At 41.2% G+C, this 13,872-nt stretch overlaps 1 protein-coding gene across 9 annotated transcripts in view; it reads right to left on the bottom strand.

Moving 5' to 3' along the window:
• The window catches only part of MTA1 (metastasis associated 1), a 133,994-nt gene that overhangs the window by 91,902 nt on the left and 28,220 nt on the right, over window positions 1-13,872 (bottom strand). For 6 of the 9 annotated variants that reach the window (XM_073639150.1, XM_073639152.1, XM_073639154.1 and 3 more), the window contains exons 3-6: window positions 13,131-13,224; window positions 9,406-9,532; window positions 8,303-8,375; window positions 454-571 (exon numbers count right to left, since the gene is read on the bottom strand). In XM_073639150.1, coding sequence (XP_073495251.1) covers window positions 454-571; window positions 8,303-8,375; window positions 9,406-9,532; window positions 13,131-13,224 — 412 coding nt within the window. The remainder of the gene's footprint in view (window positions 1-453; window positions 572-8,302; window positions 8,376-9,405; window positions 9,533-13,130; window positions 13,225-13,872) is intronic. The other 3 variants (XM_073639151.1, XM_073639158.1, XM_073639156.1) reach the window with 1 other exon arrangement.

Genomic DNA, 13,872 nt, shown 5'->3' with positions numbered 1-13,872 from the left:
GGAGCGACGCAACACAAAAATGAAAAAGAGCAGCAGAATCAGGGAAGTTCAATGATTTTTACAAGTTATTTAACTCAATTTTTTTTTGTAAAAGCAACAGGTCTTCTCGAAGTACAATGTTACCTTCTTGAAACACAATTCATTTGTATTCCATCATAAAACAAGGAGATAAAGTGATTTTAGGTCAGTGGGACAAGCTGCAACAAATGCTTAAATAATTTTCATTTCTGTCACTTATCAGAATCAAACCTATGACCATGTAAAGAAAGTTCTAACACTACATGAGATGTAAAATATTCTGGCTGCTGAATTAGCTAAATTAACTATTTTCAGGTACATCGACATGTATATGACCACTAAATAAACACTGGCTACATGAAACATTAGAAACCAGATAGGGCAACATAAAAAAATGTAGTAAAAATATTCATACACATTCTTCCACCAATATACCTTCTTCTAGCAGATCTGTGATGTCAGCTTGGTATCTGTTACCCACACGTATTTCGCCTTTATCGGCCAGCAGTGTCTTTTGCTGGGGATCATACACTAAGGAGTAAAAGAAGAAATCCTAGAAGCAGAAAAAAAAGAGACAAAAAAAGGCATGAGAAAGGAAGAAAAAACAAACCAAAAAAACCCAAAAGTGTTTGCATGCAGTTACCACTCTCAGGAAGGGATGTGGGGGGAGGAATGGCCTGGTACACAAAGAATATGGCAGATGTGGTTTACATACAGGGAATTTCTGTGCCAAAACCCAAGCATAATGGCAAGGCTAGGCACATAGTATACAAAGCAACAACATAAACAGAAATCTGTATCTGATATTATATACACACAATCTTTATATTTAGTGAAGGAAATTATTTGATCCCTTGCTGTTTTTGTAAGTTTGCTCACTGACAAAGACATGAACAGTCTATAATTTTTATGGTCAGTTAATTTTAACATTGAGAGATAGAATATCCAAAAAAATCATGAAAATCACATTGTATAAACTAGATAAATGTATTTGCATTTTGCTGTGAGAAATAAGCATTGATTCCTCTGTCAAACAACACTTAATACTTGGTGGCAAAACCCTTTTTGGCAAGCACAGCAGTCAGACGTTTTTTTGTAGTTGATGATGTGGTTTGCGCACATGTCAGGAGGAGCTTTGGTCCACTCCTCTTTGCAGATCATCTCTAAATCATTCAGATTTTGAGGCTGTCGCTTGGCAACTCGGAGCTTCAACTCCCTCCATGAGTTTTCTATGGGATTAAGGTCTGGAGACTGGCTAGGCCACTCCGTGACATTACTGTGCTTCTTTTTGAGCCACTCCTTTGTTGCCTTGGCTGTATGTTTTGGGTCATTTGTCTTGCTGGAAGACCCAGCCACGACCCATCTTCAATGCTCTTACTGAGGGAAGGAGGTTGCAGGCCAAAATCTCGCGATACATGACCCCATCTATCTTCCCTTCAGTAGGGTGCAGTTGTCCTGTCCCCTTTGCAGAAAAGCACCTCCAAACTATAATGTTTCCCCCCACCATGCTTCACGGTTGGGACGATGTTCTTAGGGTTGTACTCATCCTCCTTTGTCCAAACACGGCGAGTGGAGTTAACACCAAAGAGCTAAATTTTTGTCTCATCTGACCACAGCACCTTCTCCCAATAACTCTCACAATCATCCAGGTGTTCATTAGCAAACTTCAGACGGGCCTGCACATGTGCTTTCTTGAGCAGGGGGACCTTGCGGGCACTGCATGATTTTAAACCTTTAAGGCGTAATGTGTTACCAATGGTTTTCTTGGTGACTGTGGTCCCGGCTGCCTTGAGATCATTAACAAGTTCCACCCGTGTAGTTTTAGGCTGATCTCTCACCTTCGTCATGATACCCCACGAGGTGAGATTTTGTATGGTGCCCCAGATCGATGTTGATTGACAGCCATTTTGTATTTCTTCCATTTTCTTACTATTGCACCAACAGTTGTCTCCTCACTCAGCGTCTTACTTATGGTTTTGTAGCCCATTCCAGCTTTGTGCAGGTCTATGATCTTGTCCCTGACATCCTTAGAAAGCTCTTTTTTCTTGCCCATGTTGTAGAGGTTAGAGGCTGATTAATTGAGTCTGTGGACAGGAGTCTTTTATACAGGTGACTATGTAAGACAGCTGTCTTTAATGCAGGTAACGAGTTGATTAGGAGCATCTAACTGGTCTGTAGGAGCCAGAACTCATAATGGTTTGTAGGGGGATCAAATACTTATTTCTCACTGCAAAATGCAAAAAAATGTATCTAATTCATTGTGATTTTCATGTGATTTTTGTAATCAATGTGATTTTCTTGATATTCTCTCTCTCAATGTTAAAATTAACCACCCTTAAAATTATAGACTGTTCATGTCTCTATCAGCGGACAAACTTACAAAAACAACAAGGGATCAAATAATTACTTCCTTTACTGTACATGTGTGTTTGTGTATTTAATGTATAGCCATGGCTGAAAGTGTTGGCACCCTTGAAATTGATCCAGAAAATGAAGTATTTCTCCCAGAAAATTATTGCACTTACACATGTTTTGTTATCCACATGTTTATTTCCTTTGTGTGTATTGGAACAACAGAAAAAAAAAAAAACAGAAAAAAAGGCAAACTGGACATCACTTCACACAAAACTTCAGAAATGGGCCAGACAAAATTGTTGGCACGTTTTCAAAATTGTGGGTAAACAACTTTGTTTCAGTCATGTGATGCTCGTTCACGCTCACCTGTGGCAAGTAACAGGTGTGGGCAATATAAAAATCACATCTGAAATCAGATAAAGGGAAAAGTTGACTCAATCTTTGCATTGTGTATATGTGTGTTCCCCACTAAGCATGGAGAATAGAAAGAGGAGAAAAGACCTATCTGAGGACTTGAGAACCAAAATGGTTATAAAATATCAACAAATCTTAAGGTTACAAGTCCATCTCCAGAGATCTTGATGATGTTCCTTTGTCCACGGTGCGCAACATAAATCAAGAAGTTTACAACCCATGGCACTGTAACTAATCTCCCTGGATGAGGATGACAGAGAAAAATTGATGAAAGATTGCAACAGGATAGTCCGGATTGTGGATAAGCAGCCCCAATCAAGTTCCAAAGACACTCAAGCTGTCCTGCAGGCTCAGGGTGCATCAGTGTCAGCGTGAATATTTGAATGAAATGAAACGCTATGTCAGGAGGCCAGGAAGGACCTCACTGCTGACACAGACATACAAAACCTAGACAGCAGTTTGCCATAATGTACAAGAGTAAGCAAAAATCCTTCTGGGAAACTGTCTTGTGGATAGAGCTTTTTGGTAAGGCACATCATTCTGTTTACCGAAAATGGAATGAGGCCTACAAAGAAAAGAACACAGTACCTACAGTCAAATATGGCGAACGTTCAAAGCTGTTTTGGGGTTGTTTTGCTGCCTCTGGCACTGGGTACCTTGACTGTGTGTAAGGCTTCATGAAATCTGAAGATTACCAAAGGATTTTGGGTAGCCATGTAGTGCCCAGTGTCAGAAATCTGGGTTTGCGTCCTAGGTCGTGGGTCTTCCAGCAGGACAATGACCCCCCCAAACATTCTTCAAGAAGCATCCAGAAATGGATGGAGACAAAGCACTGGACAGTTCTGAAGTTGCCACCAATGAGTCCAGATCTAAATCCCATTGAACACCTGTAGAGAGATCTTAAAATTGCTGTTGGGAGAAGGAGCCTTCACATATGAGAGACCTGGAGCAGTTTGCAAAAGAAGAGTGGTCCAGGATTCCAGTAGAGAGGTGTAAGAAGCTTATTGATGGTTGTAGGAAGCGTTGGATTGCAGTTATCCATTTTAAAGGGTGTGCAACCAAATATTCAGTTGAAGATGCCAATAATTTTCTCCGGCCCATTTTTGGGGTTTTGTGTAAAATTATGTCCAATTTGCAGTTTTTTCGTGTTGTTCAAATACACACAAAGGAAATAAACATGTGTATAACAAAACAAGTCATTGTAATAATTTTCTGGAACAATTTCATAGGTGCCAACACTGACATATATGCCATGACATAAATACATACATACTTTATATTTCCAGTATATCTATACTGAATGCTACTGTGAAAAAGATTTAGGAGAGTGTGGGGAAAAAAATGCTAAAAAGTAAGAATATTTTTAAAAAATAAGTGAAAATAATTTATATTTTAACATCAGAAACACAATAAGGCACAATAAAGACAAGAATGAACCCAAAACAAAAAAAGATGTGCCAGGACTGAAGGAGTCACAACACTAATTTAAGTTAAAAATTCAAAATGAAGTCCTACTCATGGGACAACATATATACAGTGGCGTGTTAAACAAGTTGAAGATTAAATGATCTCTAAAAGGACTAACAAAGAGGACACATTTCCTTTGTATTTTATGCCCCCAAAAAAATGCTGACGTTTTTTACATTTAAAAATTAGCCGATGCAAAAGTTTAGGCCTGTATGTTTAGTACCTATTAGCACCCCCTTTTGGAAGTATCTGTGGCACCCCTGCGGGTTCAGTCGCCACAGATGTACTGCATCTCAGCCAGAGGTGTGGTACCCCACTCTCGAGTGAGGAGGGAGCACTACCTGGGACCCACACACCCACATCCAACACCACATCACTCCAGTAGGGAAGGGCGAGATTGCTCCTGAGGGAGAGCACAGTCCCAGTCCCTGTCTGGAGGAGGGAACTAGGTAGAGGAGGTGGGTGGAGGAAGTAGTTTAGGGGAGCACACAAGGAAGGACTGAAGGTAGAGGGGACCACGTAGAGTAACAGTTCGTGACGTGGGTCACATGACACAGTATAAAAAGACTGGTAGAAACATCTAGAAGAGCCCAGTGAGTGAGGACCCTTGAGGAGTAGGGTCCAGACAGAGTGAGGGCCCAGTAGGAGAGAGAACGAGAGGAGCGAGGGAGTCAGAGAAGGGCTCCAGAGACAGAGAAGGGATCTTAGGGGCATGGGAAGTGCGGATTCCACCCGTGCTCCCAAATTCACGCCGACCGTAGTCGGGAGAAAGGATCAGGTCGCAGTAGGGGACTGCAAGATTCAGCTAGCAAATCAGAGGCTGCGGTATCTTTAAGTGCCGTAGCCAAAACCACACCCATTCGCTGAAAAAGGTGGCCATGTAGGACCAAGGGGACAGAGAGGACGTCGCCCAACAAGACCTGTGGCCACTGGCTCGGGACACTGTGTGTGGCTCAGGGCAGGAGGGCGAGAGCCAGCGCAGAGAGCGACCCAGGAAAGGTATACAAGAAGGGGGTCCCGGTCAAGTGCACCCAAGTTATCTGAGAGTTGGCTGGATCACTTCCCCGGAGCACTCGGTGAGCTGTTATAACCTGCTGGCAGTTGTAACCTGGAACCTCATAAGAACGGTGAGTAAAAACTTGAAGACAGCACCCTGCTGTGTCATTGACTTAATTGCCGAGTCACCTGCCTTGCACTACACCAACAACAAAGCTACCTCTTTAACTGCCCTGGTTCCTAGCTCTACAAGTGGAGAGCTGAACCATCTCTGCTGCGTCACCAATGGTCCCAGTGGATCTGAACAGTAGCGGCGGCCACCTATAGCCGCATACCACAGGTGGAGTCACAAAACTTTATCCCCAAAACTTTATTCCCCTCCGTTAGTGACTGCCTGGGGCCATGGACCGGGTCCCGCCACCGTGACTGTCCCAAGAGAACCGACAGGCCCGGTGCCGAGTACTCCACGGCCCCAGGGAGCGCATCATATCACAGCTTTCAATTTTTGTCTGAGGAAATTTCATCCATTCTTCCTTGGAAAATTCTTCCAGCTCTGTGAGATTCCTGGGTCGTCTTGCATGCACTGCTCTTTTGAAGTCTAGCCACAGATTTTCAATGATCAGATCAGGGCCATTGTAAAACCTTCAGCTTGCGCCTTTTGAAGTGGTCTATTGTGGATTTTGACGTGTGTTTAGGATCATTATCCATTTGTAGAATCCTCTTTTCAACTTCAGCTTTTTTAGAGACGGTGCTATGTTTGCATCAAGAATTTGTTGAAATTTCATTCAATCCAGTCTTCCCTATACCCGTGACATGTTCCCCAAAATGCATCAGGCTTGTTTAGATGTTATTTTGCATACTTCTGACACTGAATTTTATGGTGATGATGCAGGAGAGGTTTTCTTCTGATGACTCTTCCATGAAGGCCATATTTGTGCAGGTGTCTCTGAACAGTACAACAATGTACCACAACTCCAGAGCCTGACAAATCTTTCTGAAGGTCTTTTGCAGTCAAGCGGAGGTTCTGATTTGCTTCTCCAGCAATCTTACGAGCAGCTCTCACTGAAATTTTGCTTGGCCTTCCAGACCTTATCTTGACCTCCACTGTTGCTGGAAACGGCAATGTCTTAATTAAATTTTAAACTGAGAAAAAAAGCAACTTGAAAACGCTTTGCTATCTTTTATTGCCTTCTCCTGCTTTGTGGATCTCCACCATTTTCATTTTCAGAGTGCTAGGCAGCTGCTTAGAAGAGCCCTTGGCTGCTATTTTTTGGCACAAGGTTAGAGGAGGGTTTTATAAAGCTGGGAAATTTGCATCACCTGACCTTTCCTAACGATGATAGTGAACAAACTATAACCCTAACAGGCTAATTAAGGTCTGAAAACTTGGTCAAAGTTATCTGAGCACACAAATCTCCAAGGATGCCAAAACGATTGCATCTCCCCATGTTCCTTTTTGTAATTTTTAAAATATTAAAATGACACACACACACACACACATAATTTTTGCCTAAAATACAAAGCAAATGCGTCATCTTTAACTTTAACCCTTTTAGAGATCATTTCATCTTCAACTTGTTTAACTCTTCACAATAACAGTAATTTTGACAAGGGGTGCCCAAACTTTTACATGCCACTTTATACATAATGAACAAATAAATAAACACGGTACAAGGTACATACAAATGATTAGACAAGTAGTCAACCAATATCTGTGACCATATAGTAATGGACACAGAAATATCTTAGCACATCATACCCTAAAGAACAGAATCACAGGCAATAAAATAAAATAAGGTTATAAAAAAAAAAAAAAAAACCCTCACCCATCAAAACACGTCTTGGCACATTTTTTTTTTGTTTTGGGTTTATTTATTTTTTTAATCAATTAACAAAGTGGAAAACGAATAAACCAAAAGAGAAATCTAAATCCCATCAATCTGTGGTGCCCTTTGCCTTCTTCTAGGGACACTTGCACACAGGTTTTGAAGGAACTCTGCAGGACGTTTGTTCCAAATATTTTCGAGATCTAACCACAGATCTTCGATTCTGGATATGAGGCCACGGGCCTCAGGGAAATGGTGGCCGAGATCCCAGTCTGAACATGCGCCGGCTCGGGTGGCCATTTCCCTGTAGATCACAGCTTCGGGAAGATAGCCGCGGCCGCCGAAAAAGCAATGCACTCCGCTCTGCCTGATCAACAACATGGGCCCCGCAGCATCTCATCGCTTCTGCTGCCGCCGGGTTCCTGAGGGAGGGACCCCGCGTCCTGCGATCCAGCTCCACAACCTCCGCAACTCCCCGGTAAGCTACATTCGGACCATAAGACACCGCCCCATTTTCCTCCCAAATTTGAGGGGGAAAAAAAAATTGCATCCTATAGTCCGAAAAATACGGTAGATTTCTATTTTGTTCATTCACTTTGTATTTTCTTAATTAATAAAAAGAAACCATTAACGCGTTTCAACATTTTTTTCACACCAGCCTAAAACCTTTGCACAGAACCATATGTTTTATATTAATATTCACACACATTTTATAATTTTAAATTATTATTTCAATTAAAAAAAAGAAATGACAAAGTTCAATGCAGTCAGACTATTTTTTTTTTTTAACTCTGTTCTCCCGCTCTTTTGGAGGCATAAATTTGGATTAAATGCAGTAGTAAGAGAAATGGTCTCTGCTTTTATTTATTTTTTTTTTAAGTTTTATGTGAAAGAGGAAAAAAAAAAGAGAATTTTTTTTTCTTTTCTTTGGTAATTTATCATTCTTAGTTGGACCAGATGAGTTTGTCACAAAATTGTATTGAAAGAATCAGCTCTAGGGAGAAAAATTAGCCCCCTGACAGCGCGGATGGGTGGAGAGAAGCATTAGTATTTTATATTAATATTTTATTATTTGTATACAATTTTGCATTAGCTTTGTCTTTCCGTTATATGTATTGACGTATACTTCTATAGCGTATTGCGTATAGTGTGCACAAAGGAATAAAAAACACTAAAAATACAGCCTATATCCCAACACATTAATAATGTAATAGAAACATACTGACATCACCAACCTCTCTTTCCAAGTAAGATTTCAAGGACTCCGTTTCATTTAACAAAGTAACGCTGCATTTTCCCCTAAAGAAAAATAAAAAAATTTATATTTATTTACAGAAAAATAAAACTTTTTTTTTTAAACAAATGACTAAAAGTCTGTAATACATGGGGGCACACAGCAGATGATAGGTGGGTTAATATTACATGTGATCTAAAATTACGGTTGTGCATATTGTGCTGCGGTCTTAAAGAAGCTCTCCTCCTCCCATCAAAGTTTTTATCCTCTTAATATATTGCAATCATCATATTATACAGCACTGTGTACTTACAATTGCTGATTTTTCCTTTCTACCCAGCTAATTATTTATTTATTTTTCTGCTCTAAGTAGAAACAGGGAGTATCCTGTCCCTCCATCTGTCATTCCCCTCTATAACTCCTGACGCAGCCGCTCCTTTTCTCCTCAGTTGGATTGAGCTGGGCGTTCCAAAGGGCTAGATTACATTGCTTGATGCCCTTCTCCCCTACAATACACTGAGCCAGCCAGGGTGAGCACATATAACAAGACGAGAGTGTCGAGACAAATCTAAGGACGGAGAAAATGAGAGCAAAGATTTATCCATCTTGATACTGTACAGGAGTCTCAGGATGGTGCTTTGTAGGGAGTGGGCAGGCACTGAGGGTGGGGAGTGTGTGAGCTGAAAAATGAAGCGTACAGGCACAGAGGGAGAGCGGGCAGGTAGTTCAGGGTGTAAGCAATAACAGACAACAGATGCCTGCAGGGGCTTAAGCGCAAATAAAAAAAGGAAAATAAAGGCAACAGGAGAGTTTGGCGACTCATTACAGAAACAGCCAAATGTGTTTTATTTTTTCTCTGCTCGGAAAACCCCTTTAATGCTTCTGCTGGGGAAATCCGAGGAGACAGAAGAGGCCCACAACCACTTCGGTCTTGTTTTGCAACCTAGTTAGCGCTCAGTGAGTGCCATGTAGTCAGTAGTGACAGCGGTAACGGCAGAGATGCTGCATCTTAGCTCTGCCAGTCAAAAAAAATAATTAACATACTAAAGGGGTTGTCATCACAGGCAATTTATCACGCAAATGTTGATTACTCACCTTATGTGTGTAGCTGGTAAGGACTCAAGCTGTCTAGATAGGAACAGCTCTCTGTGCCTCAACTGATGCTTTGATTTTTCAGGTAAATCCACCATTTCGGGATTTTCCATTTCTTCTTCCATTTCTCCTAGAAAAAAAGAAATAAAAATTCAGCTTTGTTAATAGAGCGGTGAGAGCCTTAATCACACACATCAGGACTTGGACTGGAGGGAGCTGAATGTTTAGGGTATGCTTTCACATCAGCCTTGATCTATTCCAACACTCTACTCATAGGATCATAACAAAGAGACGGCCAACACTGCCAGGTCTGAACTGACGCAAACAGCACCGGACTGACTGCAAGGGGGTGTAGAAGGATTCTGACGATTACCCTTAGACCTATTGCGAGGGGACCAGCTGACCACAAAGTAGGTATGAGGACCTCCTGGATTTTTCCCATATACAGTGGGTACGGAAAGTATTCAGACCCCTTTAAATTTTTCACTCTTTGTTTCATTGCAGTCATTTGGTAAATTCTAAAAAGTTCATTTTTTTCTCATTAAAATACACTCTGCACCCCATCTTGACTGAAAAAAAAAACAGAAATGTAGAAATTTTTGCAAATTTATTAAAAAAGAAAACTGAAATATCACATGGCCATAAGTATTCAGACCCTTTGCTCAGTATTGAGTAGAAGCACCCTTTTGAGCTAGTACAGCCATGAGTCTTCTTGGGAATGATGCAACAAGTTTTTCACAGCTGGATTTGGGGGTCCTCTGCCATTCTTCCTTGCAGATCCTCTCCAGTTCCGCCAGGTTGGATGGTGAACGTTGGTGGACAGCCATTTTCAGGTCTCTCCAGAGATGCTCAATTGGGTTTAGGCCAGGGCTCTGGCTGGGCCAGTCAAGAATGGTCACAGAGTTGTTCTGAAGCCACTCCTTTGTTATTTTAGCTGTGTGCTTAGGGTCATTGTCTTGTTGGGACGTGAACCTTCGGCCAAGTCTAAGGTCCAGAGCACTCTGGGAGAGGTTTTCATCCAGGATATCTCTGTACTTGGTCACATTCATGTTTCCTTCAATTGCAACCAGTCGTCCTGTCCCTGCAGCTGAAAAATACCCCCATAGTATGATGCTGCCACCACCATGTTTTACTGTTGGGATTGTATTAGGCAGGTGATGAGCAGTGACTGGTTTTCTCCACACATACCGCTTCGAATTATCGCCAAAAAGTTCTCTCTTTGTCTCATCAAACCAGAGAATCTTATTTCTCATAGTCTGGGAGTCCTTCATGTGTTTTTGAGCAAACTTTATGCAGGCTTTCATATGTCTTGCACTGAGGAGAGGCTTCCATCGGGCCCCTCTGCCATAAAGGCCAGACTGGTGGAGGGCTGCAGTGATAGTTGACTTTGTGGAACTTTCTCCCATCTCCCTACTGCATCTCTGGAGCTCAGCCACAGTGATCTTGGGGTTCTTCTTTACCTCTGTCACCAAGGCTCCTCTCCCACGATTGCTCAGCTTGGCTGGACGGCCAGGTCTAGGAAGATTTCTGGTGGTCCCAAACTTATTCCATTTAAGGATTATGGAGGTCACTGTGCTCTTAGGAACCTTGAGTAATGCAGAAATTCTTTGGTAACCTTGGCCAGATCTGTGCCTTGCCACAATTCTGTCTCTGAGCTCCTTGGGCAGTTCCTTTGAGCTCATGATTCTCATTTGGTCTGACATGTACTGTGAGCTGTGAGGTCTTATATAGACAGGTGTGTGCCTTTCCAAATCAAGTCCTATCAGTTTAATTAAACACAACTGGACTCCAATGAAGGAGTAGAGCCATCTCAAGGAGGATCACAAGGAAATGGACAGCATGTGACTTAAATATGAGTGTCTGAGCAAAGGATCTGAATACTTATGACCATGTGATATTTCAGTTTTTCTTTTTTAATAAATTTGAAAAAATTTCTACATTTCTGTTTTTTTTCAGTCAAGATGGGGTGCAGAGTGTACTTTAATGAGAAAAAAAAAATGATCTTTTTAGAATTTACCAAATGGCTGCAATGAAACAAAGAGTGAAAAATGTAAAGGGGTCTGAATACTTTCCGTACCCACTGTATATGATCTCAGGGGAAAAGAGGATTGGATATATTGAATTTTAAAGGCTGGATATTTTTGTTCTAAGAGAAGAGAAGACATGACCTACTCCTCTTTCTTCAGTGAAAACAAGCTCACATATGGTCAAATTGAGCGTGTATGTGTATGGCGGAGGAGTCGCGCATAGTCATCAGCCAAATAAGGCATCAGCCAACAGCTAAGGCCGGTTTCACAAGTCTGTAATGCCGATTATGGACCGGATGTGGTTCTCTTCACCTGAACTCAATCATCTTATATATGCCTTAAAGCCGGTTCGAACATCGCGGTCCAAACTCGGACATTGACGTGTGAAACCGTTCTTAGGTCTATGACTACATTTAGTCCTTACATTCTCCAAAACAAACTTATATTGCTTGTAAGCACTGTTTTTAAGCAGGCCAGGATAGCTGGAGGGCAGTGTTACCCCCTAATCCTGCTTCAGAACAGTTCTTACAAGCTAGCCAGCAGCGGTGGTCAGTCTCCTAAGCAATGAGCTGTAAACTAAAAAAGAAAATGTGTTAATATCTTAACAGCTGAAAATTTTAATATACAGTAAATTGCAAAAATACTTGTATTTACAAGCACTATTCGGCACTACCCTTCTATGAAAGGTGGGAATAACCCTTTAACAACAGGTCATACCAAGAGCCATCATTCCTGGCAAAAAAATGGGAACACAACTGCAAAAAAAGGGAAAGTGCAGCAGATTTATCACAGAACAAAAAGCCCTAAAAGAAAACAAAAAAAATCTATTTACTCCTAAATGTATGTCTGGAAACATAGATATGGAATCTATTTCTGAGGAATCTGATACGTTTTTGTAGATACAGTAATCTACAAGAAAGCAGACATAGTCTCCCTGACAGACGTGCGACCCTATAACCAAAAAAGATAGGATAGCGGTTTGTGTGCGTGGCTATGTGATGCACGGTGGGTGATAAGACGTCCGTCCACTACAGAAGGAGCATTGTCCTATAATAAAAATAGCAGCAAAAAGAAAAACTCGTCTATGCTTCAACCAACGTTGAGGAAGCAAGGAAATAAAGCCAGAAACAAGTGGGCTTCTAAGAACCCTTCAAACATTGCAAAAAAAAAAAAAAAAAAACATAAGAGCAGATTCTAGGGCTCGTTTGATGCGGTCACATCCATATCATGTTCTATTCTTCTGCATTTCTATATTGTGACAGATTCTAATCTGCAATTTCGCCCCTTGTGGGAACACGGCCTGATTGGTCACACTACAAGATGCTATACTGCGCTGTATCCTGGAAACAATGAAGGATTAGTAACGTTTCCAAAAAATGTTAAACACTACAGAATGTAACATAACATACATCCACAAGAGAGTAATTACAAATCCTGTTTAATTTTGTAATTAAAGTTCTTATTTGAGAGGAAGGCTACAGATTGGTTCTCCACTGTCTCACTATCTTGACTGCTGTGTGAGACTTCCCGCTAATGAGCTGGGAGATATCATTGTATTGGGAGAAACGGTGAGACTTCCTGATGCTACGGATTACTTAAAATTTACTTATGTAAGATGAGATGCAAGATGGGCTCCTGTGTATTACTGAGCAGCAGGGATAAGCCTGGAGGAAGCAGCAACAGAGGGAAATCTGCACTTACTTGCATGCTTGTCTGCTAAAGAAATTAAGGTGCTGGATATATCTCGCCTTCTATAGAAACAGACCACCTTTGCTTCAACATTTCCATTTGCAGTCTGCAGAAGAAGAAAAAACATCAGTTCCAAGAAAATTACATATGGCAGAAATTATACATTTTTGTTGTGACGTCAGGTTATAATCAACAACTGCAAATCAATCCTGCACGTAATCTGGCCCTTGTAAGAATTGCAATACTAGGCAGCGAAAAGTATATGGGTCGACTCCATTCATACAGTCAGAAGTTATATGTAGGGGTCTGTCACCCTACTAATTTCTAGAAAAATAGGGGGTGCAGAGATCTATTGGACGCAATGCCTCTTTAGATCCGCAAAAAGCTAAATATAAAGCTGTGTGCACAAGTTTCAGATTTGCTAGCAAAACCTGATGCCAGCAAAGTGAAGGAAAAACCTGAAGTGTCATGCACACGTTGAAAAATATTTAGATTTGAGAGTCCTCAGTGGTTGATACCTTTCAATGGCTAATTGAAAAGATGGTAACAAATTGCAAGTTTTCGAGACTACTTGGGTACCTTTCCTTGCAACCAGAAAAAATGTAAAACCTGTCCATTTATAAAAGGACCACAGACAAGATAAAGATCCCCAATTCACATCAGGACTATAACATCCCAGGTACGTTCAGCTGTATCACATCTAATGTAGTGTACTTAATTATATGTACCAAATGTCCAGCTGGGGGTCTGTATG

This window comes from Phyllobates terribilis, unplaced genomic scaffold (assembly GCF_046119375.1).
Source record: "Phyllobates terribilis strain yellow unplaced genomic scaffold, ASM4611937v1 Scaffold_7__3_contigs__length_470593459, whole genome shotgun sequence".
Classification (NCBI taxonomy): Eukaryota; Metazoa; Chordata; class Amphibia; order Anura; family Dendrobatidae; genus Phyllobates; species Phyllobates terribilis.
This window is presented reverse-complemented; position numbering and strand designations above follow the sequence as displayed.